The 20125-nt window shown below is 31.8% G+C and overlaps 1 protein-coding gene across 3 annotated transcripts; it reads left to right on the forward strand.

Moving 5' to 3' along the window:
* The first annotated feature begins 1628 nt into the window (after nt 1-1628).
* On the forward strand, nt 1629-19611 carry LOC114166697 (AMP-dependent synthetase and ligase family protein). 3 transcript variants are annotated; one of them, XM_028051468.2, is made up of 17 exons: nt 1630-2032; nt 2875-3378; nt 8784-8980; nt 9185-9388; nt 9736-10458; nt 11023-11672; nt 13193-13268; nt 13352-13438; nt 14327-14370; nt 15871-15979; nt 16063-16122; nt 16984-17065; nt 17172-17236; nt 17325-17384; nt 17718-17762; nt 18838-18947; nt 19209-19611. In XM_028051468.2, the coding sequence occupies exons 1-17, from the start codon at nt 1666-1668 to the stop codon at nt 19444-19446; spliced, it is 3621 nt and encodes a 1206-aa protein (XP_027907269.2). In that variant the 5' UTR covers nt 1630-1665; the 3' UTR covers nt 19447-19611. The 3 variants fall into 3 exon arrangements, with proteins under 3 accessions (XP_027907270.2, XP_027907269.2, XP_085524105.1); XM_085667979.1 differs by having other exon boundaries at nt 8814-8980; XM_028051469.2 differs by lacking the exon at nt 17718-17762 and having other exon boundaries at nt 1629-2032.
* Nucleotides 19612-20125: the final 514 nt, after the last annotated feature.

Below are 20125 nucleotides of genomic sequence, written 5' to 3' on the forward strand. Positions count from 1 at the left end.
TTTCAATCACGAATTAAGAAACTCTGCGCAACATCTAAAAAATAATACTGTATAAAATTAAAAATACTCAATGTGACTGTCTTAATCTTTTATTTTGATAACAAATTAAAACTACTTTTACTATAACATTAACAAAATTAAAGTAAAGAGAATAGTTTGTATGATTCTCCTTTTAAGAAAGTTTTTATATTTTCAATATAAATTTGAATGGTATTCTTAAATTAATTTTAATTTGTAATATTATAAAAAAAATGTAGATACGTTCGATGTATTTCTATAATTAATTGAAATTTAAATTATTAACTATATTATACTATGAAATATTAGGAATTTAAAATATTTATATACAATTTTATTTTTTGTAACAGAATCTACTTATGTTATATATTGTTTATAACATTTGTTCAACAAACCTATAAATACAAGATATTAACATAAAAGATATACACTCGGTTATTTTATTCATTATTATATTCATATATTTTATAATTGTCCTTAAATCTCTTTTTAACTTAGGGCATATAGACTTTTGCTTTGCAGTTGAATCTTTTATTTCTCTAAAGATTTCGAGTTATCGATAACTTAGTTATTGATAGAGAAGCCCTTCATGTAAATTGGATAAGAATACTAACCAAAATAAGCAATTATACGTATAACGGTTAAATATGATTGTAATTTTTAAATATGAATGCATTCAAATCTATAAAATATAAAGAGGATTTTTGATTTTGTATTTATATTTTAAAATATCAATTTTATCTTTTAAATATAATAATTTTTAAATTTTTAAAAATTATTGTTATTTTTACAAGTTTCTTATAAAATCGATTATTTATATTTTTTTTTTCTTTATTTATTATTTTATCTATTATGATATATTTTTTTTTATTTTTAATAAATATAATTTTAGTTTATATATTAACTTTTAAATAAAAATACTAACCAAAATAAACAATCATATCTATTAATTTTTTTTACAGGATAGGATATAATATGACATGTGATTGAAATTTGTAAATAACTTAAAGTTCAATGTAAAGTATTGTTTTTACGTGTAAAATAAATTTAAGATATTTATTATTTTCTAAGTTTGACAATCAAACTATATTAAAAATTTGAAATAATACATTCAAATTTCCGTCAAAGTAATTTATCATTTTATGACCACTTTTATTTTTTAAGTTTGACCACTTTTTTTAAAAAAATTAATGACATATATTGTGTAAATGGTACATATTAAAACTTGATATTTAATTAAGTTTATTCAATAATTTTATGCTCCGTAATTTTGAGATTACATGCGATTTTTACAGGACCAAGAAGAGCAGGAAAATAAAGTAGATTGATCTATGATTATTTTAAGTCTTTAATTTAATTTTATAAATATTTTATTTCTTTTTAATCCAATTAAACTTTATATCTATCATAAATATTTAATTAGTAAAATAAAAAAATAAACACCTACATATCTATCTATCTATATATATATAAAATTGCGAAATTTGTAAAATATATAAGATAAAAACAATTTTAAAAAATTACGGATAAAATTATTTAAAGAAACAAAAACTGAAATTTATAAGATAAGAAATAGTTTTTTTCACTTTAGTATAAAAGGTCTAACCCGCTTCACTTGAAACAACGAAACCACACAGTAACTGGGGAATGAAACCAATGAACAATGAAACGACTCGCGCAGGGAAGAAGAGTAAGGAACAGTTCTGTTGTATTTCTCACGAATTCTTTCGAACAGCGTACGCAAACCCTAACAAAATAGCAGTGATTCACGCTACCGGCGGGGCGCACCTTTGCCGGGAGTTTCGCCGCGAAAATTCTGCCACCACCGACTTCAACGGCGACATTGCCACCCTCTTAGAGAAGCACGTCGAGTCCATATCTCCGCCATTTTACGACGGGGACCGGTGCTTCACTTACTCTCATGTCTTGGATGCGGTTCGTTCCCTCAGCTCACGCCTCCGCTCTATCCTGCTTGGTGGGGATGACCCACACTTGATCACTGCACAATCTCCAGGTTAGTTATTCACTCGACGATGGAATGTTTTGGTACTTAGATTGTAAGCTAGTGTGTATAAACTTGTGAAGGAACACTTAAACAGAGAAAAATAAAACGAGTTAAAATTAGTTTATGCATATAAGTTTTTTTGGTAAAGTTCTCTCATATTAGCCCATTCAGTTTTCTTCTTCTAGAATTGTTTATGGAGGAATTTATTCGAACATAGTGCTTCACTTAAGGGAAAAGGGTATTTAAAAACCGCCCTTGGCAACAAAGACCTAGCACCTAATCAACGTGAGACTTTCGGTAGGGTTGCAACGGTTAGATAGGTAGTCAGTCAGTCAGTTTTCAGTTCCAAAAGCAAGCTACTTGCTTGTAAATGGCAGCATTGAGTGAACTTGTCGTGTGAGTTTTTCTTGTGCTGTTTGATGTGTTTGGTTCCATGAAATTGAAGGGAGAGTAAGGGAGTAGGTTATTTTTCATTTTTAAAATTGTGAAAATTATGAAAATGTTTATAAAAGTGAACAACGCAGCAACATAACGTTGCTTGGAGTAGAACTGGACTCGAGTTTCTTATTCAAGGTATTGTGTTTTAGTTTTTGCAAATGGAAAAATGTGGTTGGATGGGAAAACTCTGCCTAAGGTGGCCAATCAGGTCTTATAATCAAAATTAGTTATCGGCAAAATCAGTTATATTTCACGCCTACTACATGGTAACAAAAAAGTGAATAAGGAATTATTGATGGTTAGTCCAGGTTAAGAAAATGTGTGATTCCACTTCCAAATGTCTGTATTTTAAAAGATTTTACATATGCCTGAATGTGGAAAAGTTTGTGGTTGCATCCTGTATTCTGCTGCAGGTAGCAATGGTGTCAACCGTGAAAAGAGAACTGTACAGAAACCTGAGTCCTTGGAAACTGTCATGCCCAGTGAAGAGGCGTTGGCTGAATCAAGTGAAGAGTATAGGCCAAAGATAGTGGGGATTTATATGCCTCCTTCTGTTGAATATATCGTAGCTGTCCTTTCGGTACTTAGGTGTGGGGAAGCCTTCCTGCCTCTGGATCCGTTTTGGCCAAATGAAAGGATATTGTTTGTTGCCTCTTCTTCAAATGTTGATCTCATTATAGGATCCCAATCTTCTTTTGGTAAAAGAAATTTGGAGAAGCTTGATGAATCACATTGGCTGGTAAAGTCAAGTAGTTGTCCCGTTTTGAATTACTCCATTGACCAAAAACTACTAGATTGTAGTGGTCCAACAAATTTAGCATGGCCATGTGCCAATGAAAAACAAAGATCATTCTGCTATGTGTTGTACACATCTGGATCAACTGGAAAACCCAAGGGAGTGTGTGGCACCGAACAAGGTAACTTACTATAGTGGTTTCTTGTAGCTGTTATTATTGCATATAAAAGCAATATTTTCTATCTAAAATGTTACATTATTTCTTATCCTTGTTACACATGAGAAGAAGCATGTATTATTAACATCACTTGATTGTTTCCAAATCTCTTCGATGTTTTGGCTGTTTACACTATGCATAATGTATTATTGTTGCAAATTTCACATTGACTAGAAATACGGTTATATTATAGTATATGTTGGGTTCTTCAAACGAATATACTTGGGAGAGTTAGTACCCAACCTGAGATATGTGGATATGATAAATCATGAGGTATGAACCAACCCATACATTATATTGACACCATCATTAATCCAAAATCATAAGACAATGAGTTTGTGAGTTTTTCTTCTAATATATTCCTATCTTACGTATCTTCACTCAGGGTGGGACTACCGACTCCATACTTGAATTCCTCACAATCTTCCTGTCAAGTGTGAGTCTCCTCCACTCATTGCAAACTCCCATTCCACCTCAAAAGTGTTCTAGCCATATGTCCTCTACTTGTATAACACCTTCCACAGACAACGCCAATTGTAGTTGGGTTCACAACAGTAACAAAGCAAGATACACAAAAATAAGATTGAAAGAAAACACTCTATTATCATTGGAAGGTATCACAATACATCATACTTTCTATGCCCATAACGGTTTCTACATATAAAACCTAAGCTAAGGGAATAACTTAAAACCATTCAATGAAAAACTATTAAGATAGTTACAACATAACTCACTAGACAGTCTAATTAGTCTCAACATTACGTCTCTAGTAGATAGTCTTCTATTCCCTTCCAATCAGACAGTTTAAACGTATGATTGAGCTCTCTAACATATCATCTGTTGAACATGATTTAGAGCCACTAATTACATAATAATTTTAAAATAAAAATATATAGTTGTTTTGGTTTAGGGATATATTTTTTGTTTTTTGTTTAGATTGAAGGAATGTAATATAGAACAAATAGGCAATAAACAATAACAACTTTACAAAATATGCTTATATATATGAACTTTCATTTTTTAAATTTTTATTAAAGAGGTAGCAATCATTTTTAAAGTTTTATTAAAGAGGTAGCAAAGGAAAATGATTTCAAGTGATATTCAATTCTTTTATTCCTGTTATTGTTCATGAATAAAACTTGACTAAATGCATTTTATCTTTTCTTTTTCCTTGTTATTAAGGTATTTTTCTTTCCTTTATAGGTCATTTTTTTCATTCTTTCCTACTTTTTTTTTCTTTTGTAATATTTATTTATTTTTTCACATATATAGTGTTCTATTTGTTATGACTTGGTGAGTAATAAGAATGCCAACAACGATATCAAATTCTTCTAGTTCTAACTCAAAAATTGTAAGTTTATTTCATAAGTTGTTCAACAAGTTGATTATGCTCCTTTATAGACTTATCTCGATTTATTAGACAATGGAACAAAAGAAGGGGGAAATAATTGATGGTCTTGTTATTTTTGTTAAAAAACTTTTCGAAGTTCTTAATCTAGAGTAAAAGCCATTTATTGAAAATTTATGAGATTGGGATTAGTGTGGGCTCAAATGTCAATGAAAAATATTTGAGGAATTGAAATCAGTTGTTGAATTGGTAGAAAATAGGGTAAAACTTAAGTACGTTTTCTTAGCCACTAAAGATAAACATGATAATAGTTTATTAAAAGGGAGGAATAGTGATCCTTTAGAGATAACATTCAACATAGAAGATAGAAACAATCTCAAAGCTTTCATAGCTAAAATATTTTATTCTTATGGGTGTTCTGATACCCTTTCAAGAAGCCCCTATTATGTGAATTCATATTTGTTTGGTACAAATCATATCCATAGTGGCTTTATTTGTCTAGGTACAATGCATTGACGACAATTCTATTCCAACAAGAGAAAACACAAGTTGAGAGGTTACTTAAACTAATTAAATAAGCTTCGAACAGAAAAAGGGTTAGCATAGTCTTTGATAGATGGATGACTTCCTAAAGAAGACATTTAATTAATTTTGTGCCTACTAGTGAGGGGTTCCTATTTTTGTTTTTAAAAGTTGTTGATGCTACTGATGAAATAAAAAATAAACATTACATAGCTACAAAATGACTAAAGTTATTAAAGAAGTAGGAGAAGAAAATTTGTGCAAGTTATATCAGATAATGCTTCTTTGTGCAAATGGAATATCGTTGAAGTTTGATTTCCGAAATTTCTTTTGACACCTTGTGGTGTTGTTCAAACATTTAAATCTTGCCTTGAATATCGTTGATGTCATTTGTGGTGAGTATAGTTGGATTACAAAAATTGCTAATGATGTTTCTTATGTTAAGAACTCTATCGTAAACCACTTCCTGATAGATTAAGATACACATTTTGAATATGCTATAGTGATGATGTTCATTGCAATCCATTAGCAAACAACTTCGAATGTGAGAAATGGTTGAAAATGGTCAATCTCATGGAGATGCAAAATGTGCATCATAATTTGTCATGGAGTTTTTCATGATAAAGTTCCTAATATAAGAAACATCATCAACAATTTTTGTAACCCAATTACATTCCCCGTAAACGGCATCATTTCATTTTGTATTCTTTGTTGCACATATGTTCTTCAAGGTAAGATTAATAATGTGCACAACACAAGGTATCCAAAAAACTTAAGGAAATGAAACTTCAATCTTTGCACATAGGAGCATTATTTGATATAACTTTTACAAAATTTTCTTCTTCTACTTTTTTAATAACTTCAATCATTTTGTAAACTATGTAATGCTTATTTTTATTTTATATGAAGCATTAATAACTCTTGAAAAAATAGGAACCCCTTCACTAGTGGCCATAAAATTAAATAAAGGTCTTCTTTGGGAATCCGTTCATCTATCAAAGTCTATGTTAACCCCTTTTTCCTTCCAAGTTGATTTAATTGGTTTAGTAACCTCTCATATGTGCTTTCTCTTGTTGTATTAGAGTTGTCCTTAATGCATTATATCCGGGAGGATTAAAACCATTGATATTATGATTTGCAACAAACAAATAAGAATTCACATAATAGGAGTTTCTTTCAAGGTTAAAAGGCAACCCAAGCATTCTACTTAAGAGCTTTGAGATGGTCTTTTTCTTCTATGTTGAATGCCCCTCTAAATGACCACCATTCCTCCTTTTTAATGAATTATTCTCGTGATTATCTTCACTGGGTAAGGGAAGATGCTTTGGTTCACTCTATTTTCCACCAATTGAACAATCGTTCAACTTAATATTCTTCATTGACTTTTTGAGCACTCATTAATTTTGTTCCATAAATTTTCAATAAATGAGGTCTCACTCTAGAGTAAGAAATTTAAAAAAAAAATTGACAAAAATAGCAATACCATCTCTTGATTCACCTTCCTAGTATTCCTTTGTATAATAATCCGATAAAGTTTAGGAAGGAACATATCAACTTGTTAAGCATCTTTTGAAATAAACTAAACTAGGAAATTTTTGAGTTAGAACTAGAAGAATTTGGTATTGTTGTTGATATTTTTTTGACTCACAAAGTCATATATAAAATATTACATTTGTTTAGAAATCAAGAATAGAAAGAAAAAAAATAGTAGGAAAGAATGAAAAAAAGTCTATAAAGGTAAGAAGAATACCTTGAGAAGAAGATATAAAATGCACTTGGTCAAGCACTTTCTAGTAAAGAATTGAATGTCACTTTAAATAATTTTTCTTTGCTACAACTTTAATAAAAAGTCTGAAGTGATAATTGACATATATAAGCATATTGGTTAAGGTTATCTCTTATCTGGATATTTGTTCTATATTATATTCTCTCAATCTAAACCAAATCAAAAATTATATTCTCAAAACCAGAACAACTATACATTTTTATTTTAAATTATCATGTATTTTGAAATGAAATGCTTAACTAGTTGAATTTTTTTCTGTTATGCGTTTTTTAATTTTTTATAATTTCTTTAATATTATAGATTTTAATTAATGTTTTGTTGTGATGCATATACTTGAGATTGAGACTGAAAATATATGAGTAGTGGGCTTATGGGACCACTCTCACTTTCTTCTATTTATAATAAAAACTTATCCAAGTACATGGAAGACTAAGAGACTCCATTAGGACCCTAGGTGCATAATTAGATACAGCAGTGGAGGTTTCCCACACTCTACACCCTATACATAGGGTTAATGATACAAAATAGAAGTAATAATTCTAACACATATGAATGTTTATTTTTATACTTTTTAAGATTTTTTAAACTGTTATAGTATTTTATTTGTTGCTAATAATATTTTAAAATTCAGTTTATAACCTATTTAAAACTATTTCTATTTACTGCTATTATTATTTTAAAATTTGTCAGATGCAAAAAACTAGAAGCCTTAAAAAACAAAAGAAAACAGAAATCGATTTTATAGTGTGATTGTTTTATATATTAGTGGAATCTTATATCTGAGTCTAGTTTTGGTGAAAGGGGTACTGTGGATATTGGGGCATGTTGTTGAGTTCAACATGGGCTATAAAGACTTCTATTGGATCAAGGTCTAACCCAAAGGATGGTGCACATTTATACAATAGGATTATTAGTTGTACACCTATAAGCAAAAGTGTTAACTTCTAAGGAATCTTTCTACATATATTAAGCACTTCTTTTTATAATTGTCAGGGTATGACACTTTACATATAAGTACTTTAAGCTTATCTAAACGTATTTGTGTCATATATGTCCTCAACATGAATACGTGGGCTTGCTGAATGTATTGGTGCATTACATACTGAGGTAGACCTAGAACGGTAGTTTTGACCATCTACTTTGTCAAAAGTTATAGTATGAGTCCATGAAGAAGAGGAGATATCCCTTAATGCAACAAAGAAAAAACAGATGGCAACCCTACGGTTGTGAAAGAGAGAAACTATGACCAACCTAGATGACTTGCCAAATGATACCAAAATAAAGAATAGAGGGTCAAAATGAGCTCAGAAGACTTTGGCGAGTCGATCTATGGTGGTCTAAAAGGCTTTTCACTATTGGAATGATGTGCATTAGATGTACTCACCTAGGTCAGTCAAGACATTGATAGTGTGTCAACCAGAATATGGATGCACAGCCATTGAGGTTTGGTCATGCTCCTCGAGGTGCCTGACCCAAGTGTCGGAGGTCGGACAAAACCATGGACGTAACTGGATGGCAATTTCTTTGATGTATAGAGATAGTCAGATAGGGGGTCGACATGCTCTAATACCAATTTGAGAAAAATACAAAAGAATAAGTTGTCTTAAATAAGATCTATTTAAGACAACTTGTTCTAACAATATTTTTTTATGTATATTATATATATTGTAATTGTAGTATATTACAATTGTTTTACTTTTATATTCTTACCAGGTCTTTCTAATCGCTTTTCATGGATGCAAGGAATGTATCCTCTGAATGGACAGGAACTGTTGTTGTTTAAGTCATCAGTTAGCTTCATTGATCACCTACAAGAATTTCTCAGTGGTATTTTGACTGCTTGTGTATTGGTTATTCCTCCTTTCAACGAGCTAAAAGAAAATTTGTATTCTATTATAGATTTCCTGCAGGTATGGTAGTTCTGATTGTGCCTTTCTGATTTATGTATTGCCAATATTATCCAACAATATTACAAATTTATATTTTAAATATCACATGTTTGGAAAACATTCTGTATTCTATTTTTTTCTGTCACAGTATCAGTTGGTACTTAGTAATAAAATTATATTTCTTTGAATTCCTTACTTTGCCTGTTATATTAATTGCTTCTGCAGGCATATTTTATTAATAGGCTCACGGCTGTTCCATCACTAATGAAGACTATTCTTCCTGGATTGAAAACCAATGCTAACATGGCGGTTGAAAATTCACTGAAATTGCTTGTGCTTAGTGGTGAAACTTTTTCTTTGACCTTGTGGGAGATTCTTTCAACTATATTACCGAAGACATCAATCTTGAATTTATATGGAAGCACTGAGGTTAGAGAAGAAGGTTATCTTGTACATTATATTCTGTTTCAACAATGTTCATAATTTAAATTTGCTGTCTGGTTCATTATGACATTCTTTCCCCATCAATTTAATATAGCATTGTTTTATTTGATGCCTCAAGGTAATTTCAAATTTTTCCTGGCTGCTGTCTTGTTTTAGTGTTGCTTTGTTCCTGCTATTTAATGCTTATCTAGCCATGCATGTTGGATATTATAGACTAAGGTAATTAATTGGAAAGGAGTTGACACGGTGCTTGTCGAATTGCACTTTTCTAGTGTTTTGTATAATTATCATTGGCTAATGCATTTATGTTTCTTTCCATTTTTTTAACTAAGGTCTCTGGTGACTGTACATATTTTGATTGCAAGAGAATGCCATTGATTTTTAAGGAAGAAAGGCTAACCAGTGTTCCAATAGGTTTACCCATTCCTAACTGTGATGTGATTCTTCTTAGTGAAAATGGTGCATCAAATGAGGGAGAGCTATATGTTGGTGGTCATTGCATCTTTAGGGGTTACTACAATGAATTTAAGGAAATGTCTTATGCATTTGCAAAGTTGCTTCCACGTTACAGTTGTGGTGATTTTGTTAAAGGATGCCAAGATCAATTATACTTTAGAACAGGTGATTTAGTCAAACAGTTGCCTAGTGGTGACTTTGTATTTTTGGGAAGAAAAGATCGCATTGTAAAAATCAACGGACAGCGAATTGCCCTAGAAGAGGTTGAAGATTTGTTAAGAAAGCATCCACATATAAACGATGCTGCTGTAGTTTGTCGAAATAATAAAGCAGAACTTATGCTTGTTGAAGCCTTTATCATACTGAAGAAAAAAGAAAGCTTGGGTGAATCATTAGTACCTGCAATCAGAAGTTGGATGATGAACAAACTTCCTTCTGTTGTACTTCCCAATCGTTTCTTCTTCATAGAATCATTCCCCCTGTCTTCTAGTGGTAAGGTTAATTATGAGTTATTGGTTGGCTCAGAATTATTGACAAAGAATGTCAAAGATGAAGTTGGTAACATTGATTGCGGCAATCTTTTGCAACTTATTAAAAAGGTATGATTTCATTATTTTATAATGACATTATCATTTGTCTCGACACAAATCACATTTTCTTAGTGGACCATGTTGTACTGAACTTTATTGTAAACTCAATAGTCATAGTTGGTCTTGAACCATGGTGTAAGCTGTAAAGTATTTGACATTTACATTGTTTTAATTGAATTAGGAAGGAATATTTTATAAGTCATCTTGTTCAGTTTTTTTTTTTTTTCTTGAATGTTTATTTTATTAAATACACATCTATGATTGGTTATTTTCCTTTAGCTTTTTTTGTTTGAAGAATTCTTCACTCCTGTTCTCTCTAATAAAATTTTCTGAGGAAAGTGCCTTTTCTGAATATACATTTCTTTCCATTTTGGGATCTATATGGTGAGGACAAATGATGAATGAGTTTATGAACCTTTGGTATACATGCAACTTCTTGACCCTAAACTATTCATGCAATAACTTTGAGTCCTCTAAAGCATGTTTCCTTCTGGAAATTTCTTCAATTATTATTGCTCAATTAAAGTCTTTTACTAAGATTATGGATTCTGATTTTGGTAATTGCTTTAACAGGCATTTCATGATGCTTTGATGATTGAAAAGGTTTGTGATGTTGATGATGATTTCTTTATGATGGGCGGTAACTCTCTTTCTGCTGCACATGTTGCTTACAGTTTGGGGATTGACATGAGATTTCTTTACTACTATCCAAGTGCTCTTAAGCTTTGCATGGCTCTTCTCCAAAAAAAAGGATCTTGCACTTTGCATAACAGTCTGGACTGTTGTTTGCAAATAAACACAGACAGACAAGATAACCATATTTCTACTAATCATACTGAAAATTCTAGTCCTCTTGAGTCTAGGATGACATCCAAAGATAACAATGATGGTCCTATTCCTTCTAAACGTTTAAAGAGGGGTTTGACCAATGTTACATCATGGGATGATGAATCACTCCCATGGTATTCCCCTTCACTATTATCATTCTCATTGAACCGATGCAACAAGGTGTTGCATAAAGGACAGCTGCAAGTAATTGATATGCACCAAAATACTTGGTTTGCAGACATTCCAAGAGGCAACAGAGGTCACATGAAAGACTTTTGGAAAGTTTACATGGAATCTTGTGTCGATGCTTCACCGATGCTTGTGTTTAAAGGCACACACATTTATTTGTTCATTGGATCTCACTCTCATAAATTTCTCTGCATAAATGCTAGAAGGTAATTATGTAGCTTCATGTTTCTCTTATTATTGAACTAAAATTGATCAAAGTTGTGTTTGCTTTTTCATTTTTTAGTTTAATCTCCAGGTTCTAACGAAATTTTGCATACCAGCAATAACTCATTTTCTCATCTAATATTTGACAAATTTTTCATTTGGCATCATGATCATTTCCTGTACACTCAAATACTTTTTGTATAGATTGATGAATGATGTGGACCTGATTGAATTTGAGGTCCTAGTGGGCTAGGAAGCATTTGTTGAACGATTTGAGGTGACTACTATAATGAGTGTATCTGATAAAAAGTAATTTATCCTGCATCAGAAATTTTGCATTAATTATGTATTAGAATCTCCGTGATTGTAGCTATTCACTGAAAATAACTAATGACAGTTATTATTTCTCAAAGTAGGGTACGTGGTTAGGCAATTATATTTTTATTTTATGTTTGTTTGTTGACTGAGAACACTCCTTTTAGGAGATTTTTGTTTTGGAGAACATGTGTGTTGCTGCACTTTGGGTTATTTGTATTCAAGTTTATATTTTACTGGTTTATCGATTGGGCATGTCTCAAGTCACAACTAAAACAACTACAATCTTGATGATATAGCTTTTGTAACAAGCATCAATATGACAGAACAAAATTGATATATTATATGTTTTCTTTCTACAGTATCCTAGAACATTGGAAATTTTGACTATTACTCTCTAAAATTTAATTTGCACAATGTGGCAGTGTTATGCGTGAATTGGCAAGAATACAGGAAACACCAGCACCACTATAGTATAGTACCTTGTTTGGCACATTTCAAATACAACACTTCTCAGAAATGCCTTTGATACGACCTGTGCTCCTCAACCATGTCATAATTAGAAAATAATTCTTTTCAGCTTAGACACTTCTTTGACACAACTTGAACACAAGTGAAGAGAGTGAGTTGACTAAACACTTTATGTGCACTGCTATCATGTAGAAATAATAAGAAATTAAAAGAAAAAAAAATTATACTATAAACATTGTGAGGCTCATAATTTGTTTTCATATGAATTAACTGGTTGTTGTAACTATTAAGAGATATGTTTCTTAAAATTTTGTTAAGGTCATTGTTATAGAAAACCTGTAGAACTTTGCAAATTTGTTTTTATAGGGAGTTTTGTAGGTGTTAACTCTTATTTGAAATTTTTTTCTAGCTTAAAGCCCAAAATTTCAAGCCAATTTTTTCTCTTCAAAGCCCAGCTATTTAATAAAATTCACTCCCATTGCTTAGAAACATCCCTTAACCCGCACAACCCATTGCCTATTGTCTAAAACCACACCAGTTCTTGAATTATCTGTACATTTTAGATTTATCATGTTCTTCAATTGTCGCTGATTTTCTTGGTAGCATATAAAAAGAGGGTTAACAATGTAAGTGCCTTCAGGTATAGCAGTGGCATCCACTATTGATGCTAGAACTATATTTTGGTTTCTATTTCTTTTCTAGCACTACCGAAGCTTGTACCTAATCAATGTTTTAGTGGTTCTGTCCAGTGGGAGATCAAACTAGAAGGGCACATTGAAAGTACAGCAGCAATTGTTTCTGATTTTTCCCAGGTTGATTTTCCTTTGTTGTTAATATGAAGTTACATTAGTTATAAGATTATACCCATCTGTTCTAACATGTGACATTTCTCTAGGTTGTTGTTGGTTGTTACAATGGAAAAATATATTTTCTTGATTTTTTGAATGGACACATCTGTTGGATTTTCCAAACTTCTGGTGAGGTATCTTCTTCTAATGCTCAAATTTCTATCCTTTCTTGTTTGTGGTTATGGTGTCTTTCTTTTATGAAATCTCTTTTTCTTTTTTAATCACAATAGAAGAGATTACTAATATGTTAAGGAGGCTTCAGTCTTAGAAACATCTGACACTTTGACACTTGGAGTGTTAGTGTCCATGCTTCATTACTTGTTTTAGATGTGGTAAAGTCATTTATACCACTCACCTAACAGCATAAACATTACTAAAGCCTCCTTGTGACCCCATTTTTTTTTAAATAAAACTGAATTTCTCAGCATAGTAAAAGTAGGTCATCAATTTCCATGTCTCCTTAGGGATCTTGTGAGATGGGGTGTCTTAGAGATGCAAGCCATTTATGTAAATGCTAGTTTGTTCATGATGAAGACAACAATGTTTGGATTGCTAAATTTTGGGTATCCAGTTAAAACCTTTCACTTTGATCAGACAAAGTCTTGAGTGAAATAACCAGATAATATTTGATTCTTCAAAATTTTCATTCTGGGAGTATTTGTGTGGAAAAAAAATATGACTGAGTTTCTTCATTTCTTTAGATAAGTTGATGTATTATTTTGTTAACAAGCAGAATATTAACAGATTGTGTTCATGGATTTATATGGATGTTCTGCTCGTGTCTGTTTCAAGGGAATTCCATTTCTGATCTGATAAGACACAACAGCATTGTGGCATTTTTTCCTTTTTAATTTTTTATTTTATTTTAGAGGATGTGATGTTGCTATTTGACTTCATTGTTCATACAGAGGAATAAGTCTATTGTTATTCTTTGTTTGTCATTTGACTTCATATAGTCCCCTGCCCCCCTCTTTTCTCTTCTTTTGTGGTCAATCTCTTATTATGTTTTTGAACTCTTGAAGGTAAAATCACAGCCGGTTGTAGACAAACGCAGACAATTGATCTGGTATTTTGTTTTCTGTTCTTGCTTCTCCTTATATAGTGTTATTATACATATTCTCCAGTGTGCAATAGCCACTCACAAGTCATAGCTACCCAAATGATTGATTGCGTGCCCAGTCATTTTCCCTGTCTTCTCTTATATACAACTCAGACTCGGTACTTCCCACAATTATTGTCATGTATGCAAATTTGTTATATAGTCTGTAATCTCTCTTTTAGAACCCTTGTAGGTGGGCTGAATGTGCAATATACTTCCTTTAGAGGATTGCTGCTGGTTTGTACAAACCAATCTTCGAAAATACTATTTTTGGCATTTTGTTTGATGAGGAGAAGAATGAAAGAGACTAAAATTCAGGAGTTGTTATAGGTTGATAAATTTGTTTTTAGTTTGGCCTCTTAGTTTTATTTTGTTGGAGATTCTATACCGAGTAGATATGACTAAATAATAATGTATATGTGGGCAAGCTAGTTCTATGAGATTGAATTAAGCTTAAAATTCCACTTTCTAAAATAATATCAAAGGCTATCTTAATGAGAGGTTTAGTAGGCCTATCTGTTACTTGCTATCAGGTCCACTATTGGACCATTCACAAATAACTAATCCCACTTTAGAGATGTCTAGTCCTCAAGCGTGATGGGGTTGAGTGGGAATGGGAAATGTCCAGTCCTCATATGTGAGGGGATGTGGTGGATAATGCACATCGATTAGAGATACTAGATGACTTTTACTGAGATATATTAAATCCTTTGTCAATTTCCATCCCATCCGAGTTGTTTTTATAAGAAATTTACAACCTACATATTTACATTCAAACATGTCTTTTTTATTTTCAACTAAAATCTAATATACTGCGGTGATTATCTGATGACCAAATTCTATCCACACGGAAAAAAATTGACACACCTTTAGGACAACACAAATTGTCAAACCTAGAAAATCATAAGGGTGGAAGGATTCTCTATAAACATATGAAAATTAAGGATTTTGATGTATGGTTTAAGATTTCATTCAAGACTCTCAGTTGTTGAGTTTCCTCGCTGTGGGAATAAATTCCCTGCCTAATGTGCTTCCCTTTGATGCCCTCTACACATTGCTGTTTGAAAGTGTTTTCATTTCTAATTAATAAACTGAATGGGGTTTTCTTTGCTATTTTTTTTTTTCATGTTCTTGTTTCTTGACTTTTCTATTTAGAAGAAATCATATACTGTCTCTTGTAATACTTTTCTTCCCCCTTTAATAATTTTTTTCTGATAATATAATTCATAAAATTAGTAATCCGCCTAATAAGTACATGTTGGTGACCATATTTACAATCTTAACACCATCACACACAAAAATGTTAACTATTAGACTAGAAGCAAGGGTGGAACTTCTCCCTGTAGAGTTCATGTTCAAAGAATCTATTAGTGTGTCAGAAGGCTCTCATACATGTTGAAAAGGTATGTAACATGTAGCTTGATTGGAAATTATTTAAGTTTCCAGCATGCTTTGATGTTTATATAGGTGTGGCTCACATGATCGTAACTTATATGCTCTTGATTACAAAAAGCATTGCTGTGTGTTCAAGCTACCATGTGGAGGCAGTATATATGGGTCACCTGCAATTGATGAGGTGAGTTTCCCTTGTAAATGAAATAATACATACATATTGTTTAATTAAATATTACTATTGAGTTCTTACTAATTTTTGTGAAGGCTCGTGACTTGCTTTATGTGGCGTCCACTGGTGGTCGTATCACAGCTATATCAATATCGGTATGTGAATTTATAAATCCATTAAATACATGTACATGTATTTCGTTATCGGAGCTTCAATTCTGTATTTATATGCACTGCTTTGTTTCTGGGTGTGCAAATTTCATCCTTTGGATTTAGTTTCTTATGGAAATATTTTGTAGAAATGGCCAATTCTTTCCATTTAGATTCAAAGGTGTCCATTTGATGGTAAATAAACTATGTAATCATAGAAGAATGAACCTAAAAAGAATAAAAGGAACAAGAGGAAGCAGAGAGTTTTATACTTAATGTTTTATCTTGCAAACTGACAATTATTGATGTCTCATAGAGGAAAGAACAAAGAGAAAAAGAAAAGAAGTATTATTTTTTTTCGTGATAGTATTAAATTAGCAGAATATAGAGGTCTTTTCAAGTGTCAACTAAAAGTACAGGCCAAATGAAGTCTACCAAAGCCTCTTTGCATACCTCTGACAGGATGACAAGGAGTTAGACAGTTACACTAATGTTAAACATTTGGAGTTATTATGATTTAGGATTTGTTGCCTGCCTGCTGTTCACAACTTGAGCCATTTCACACTCGATTCATGACAAATCTAGTATAAATAGGCACACATGTTTGCTTTTTCTTAGTTATTTTTCATGAAACTGCTTTTCTACCGACATCTTTGGTGATTGTTTGAATTGGCATGGACGTGAAAAAGGTATAAAAAGTAAATGATTGAAGTTGCTCAGTATTGACCCAAGAGATCAATCCTTGGTTTGAAGTTTGAGGATTAAGTGCATAAATCTGTTAGTGTTGCTGAATAATGAAGTTGCAAACATGTTCAAGTCAGAACTATTGGCATAAGTCATACTTAAATAATCCTTTTCTGAATTCAGGCTTCTCCTTTTACTATTTTGTGGCTAAATGAATTAGAAGTTCCTGTGTTTGGTTCTCTTGCAGTCGCCCACAATGGAACTGGTATGTATTGTTACATTGCCTTTTGATTATGTGTTATACGCCCTTCTAACTATTTATGTCCTGTATTTTTTCCTTATAGCAGTATTTTTTTTCCTGTTTCTTCTAGTGATATGTTGCTTGGTGGATGGTCATGTTTTTGCATTGAGTCCAAATGGCTCCATTGTTTGGAAGGTATGAAATATGGATCACGTTAGGGTTGCAATCCTTAACTCCCGGATGGAAGTAATTTTAACCTGATTTGTTCCTGAATTTTTCTCAGAAAACAACTGATGGTCCAATATTTGCTGGGTCATGCATACCTTCTGTTCTTCCTGATGAGGTAGATCTATCTCTTCATGGATTTTACGTAGTCATTTACTTAATTCTTTTCCAGTTGCCTCGTTACATCCTTTTTTCAAGATCACTAAAAGATTGTGAAAGTTTATGCTGCTTTCTGTTTAAAATACACTATAGTAATAACTAATGTGGAAATGTATTCACTCAGTTAGTTTACCTGTAGTGCATCCAAGTAAGTGATATTTGTATTTTTAAGAAAATTCCTCCATATTAATATACAAATATTAGAATTACAGGTGAAACATATTACCATCTCACTAAATAACCAACGAAAGATTTATTTGTATTAGTAATTGTTTTATTTATTCCACCTTAGGTGCTTGTATGCTCCAGAAGCGGTAGTGTATACTCATTCAAACTGGTGAGAACTGACAGATAACCTTGTTTCCTTTTTATTGCATTTTGGCGGGTGTTAATTGCTGAATATGTATCAGTTTATTGGTTGATTGCTATTAGAATTTTTTTTATCCATCCCCTTTCCCTTTCTGATAATACTCCCATTTATCGAGTTGTGTTTCATAGCTTGTAGCTTTGTTTGGTTAGGGGTGTGGAAAGTGGAGGATTGATTTGTAGTGTGATTTAAAAATATTATTTATTAATTTCCAATAATATTTATAAAACAGTTAAAGAAAAGTTTAATGAATATAATTGTTTTAAAAAAACAAATATTGAATATAGTGGTAAATTAGTAATTTATCTAACAATTCCCACAAATCCACCACTTTATTCTCTCTTTCAAAACTTTTCCTATCAATCATCATAAATCTTCACAAAACACGTAAATTAAATACACACAATCCTCACAAATCATCTCAGATCAATGGTCACAAATAGTCTAACATATTAATACGCCTTGTGTTTTCGGTAAATGAGGCGAAAAAATAACTTGAAATTTTGTACTGCTAACAACCGTTGTGCATTCTAGTCCCTCCTCAAAGTATTATACAATGCCTTAAATGTGCATGTTTAAAAAATGAATTTTTCAGTGTGTACTGGACATACATCTATTCTATACCTACCTACCACTTTAAAGCACTCATAAATTGTCCTAGAACGCAACTATTTTGAATTTGCATTTTCTTATTTTCAATAATATGCCAAACTTTGTAGAAGTTTTCTTGTGTAAGACTTGAAATAAGATGAATTTCTTCTACAAAAATGATATCAAATCATTGTCCCATATAAGAATGTGTTATATTGTGTTGGTCCAAATTTCAGGGTTCACTAAGCATATGGTTCTGGTTTAGATTCTAAGATTTATGCTTACCGAAAAAATATAATTGGGAGGTGTCCTTTCACGTATGACCACATACTGAAGAAATTATTCTCACTTATTGTGTTAATGGGTATTCTGGGAGAAAGTAAGTATGTGCAGTGTTCAAAATGAATTGTTTAGATTAATATTTATTTTGTTCCATATGTTGGATTATCATCAGGAGGAGGGGGACCTACTATGGGAATACAATGTTGGACATCCAATTACAGCATCTGCTTATGTCGACGAGCACTTGCTGCTGGAGTCTGATGCTTCCAATTCCTCGGACAGGTTAACTTGGTCTTCTTAGGGTCAATTTTGATAAACTTGTACATAAGTACTTTCAGGAGAAGAAAATAATAAGAAGAATTTCATAAGTTAAAATTAATTTAAATGCAAGTAAACTAACACAAGAAAACTTGTATCATTTTTTCATAAAAAAGTTAAGTACTTATGAAAAAATTGACTCGAAGACATCTTTAAACTAGAAGAGAAAGTGTGCTATACCATACCAGCTATCAACTTCAATCTTATATTTACAAACTTTTTCAGGTTAATTTGCATTTGTTCCAGTTCTGGAGGCATACACCTTCTTCGAGTGAACATGAATACTAATTCCTCCAAAGATGCTTATCAACAAAGAAGCTATGTGGAAGAATTTGCAAGGCTAAACTTGGCAGGGGATATATTCTCTTCACCTTTAATGATTGGTGGTCGGATTTTTGTTGGTTGTCGAGATGACTACTTGCATTGTATTGCCCTTGAAATTCCAAAACAACATGAAACTTAAAAGTTTGTATATTTTAAATTTGGTGCACTGTGTAGGTGGATTGATTCTGTGTTTAAAGTCTGAAATGTATTCAAAAGTTTTAACCTAAGTTAGACGTGTTTAATCTACAGTTCTCTAGTGATAAAAATGAAAGAATAAATAAAAAAAGTTATTGAAGGCTGATTATGCTGGTATAAATACATTCAGCATAAGATTTTATTTCATGATCAATTTTCTTGCTTAATATAAGAATTTTGTTTACTTGACATCGCAGTGTATCAAATTGTTGCCATTTCAATATAGAAAAAAAATATTATAATAAAAAATATCATGTGTTTAGATGAAATATTTTAAAAATTGTAAGAGGATGAAATGTATTTATATATGTACAGTTTATTATAAAGAAGAGTTAACGTGTACATCAAAAATAACTTTATCCCAAAGCATGAATAAGAACTAAGGCTAGACATCCCTAGCCACGAGTCAACTCCTGTCTAAGAGGGGAGTGTCTTCGCTTGGATCTTTCTCTACTCACACAATTAGTAGGTGATCATTGCAAAAGAGAACATACACAAGGAGAACAAACGCAGACAAGAAGGATAAACTAACTTAAATAATAGAAATCATACAGTTCATTTATGAATATCAAGCAAGTATTCTACATTCATCAGAATTATTTAAAACCACCACAACACAGCAC

This window comes from Vigna unguiculata, chromosome 10, assembly GCF_037176805.1.
Source record: "Vigna unguiculata cultivar grain cowpea cultivar isolate G323 ecotype 2 chromosome 10, ASM3717680v1, whole genome shotgun sequence".
Lineage (NCBI taxonomy): Eukaryota > Viridiplantae > Streptophyta > Magnoliopsida > Fabales > Fabaceae > Vigna > Vigna unguiculata.

Coding starts and splice junctions, on each gene's coding strand:
- LOC114166697 (XM_028051468.2), top strand. CDS start 1,666: ATGAAACCAATGAACAATGAAACGACTCGCGCAGGGAAGAAGAGTAAG. Junction 8,981..9,184: donor CTATTATAGATTTCCTGCAG/GTATGGTAGTTC, acceptor TTGCTTCTGCAG/GCATATTTTATTAATAGGCT. Junction 17,385..17,717: donor CTTCTGTTCTTCCTGATGAG/GTAGATCTATCT, acceptor ATTCCACCTTAG/GTGCTTGTATGCTCCAGAAG.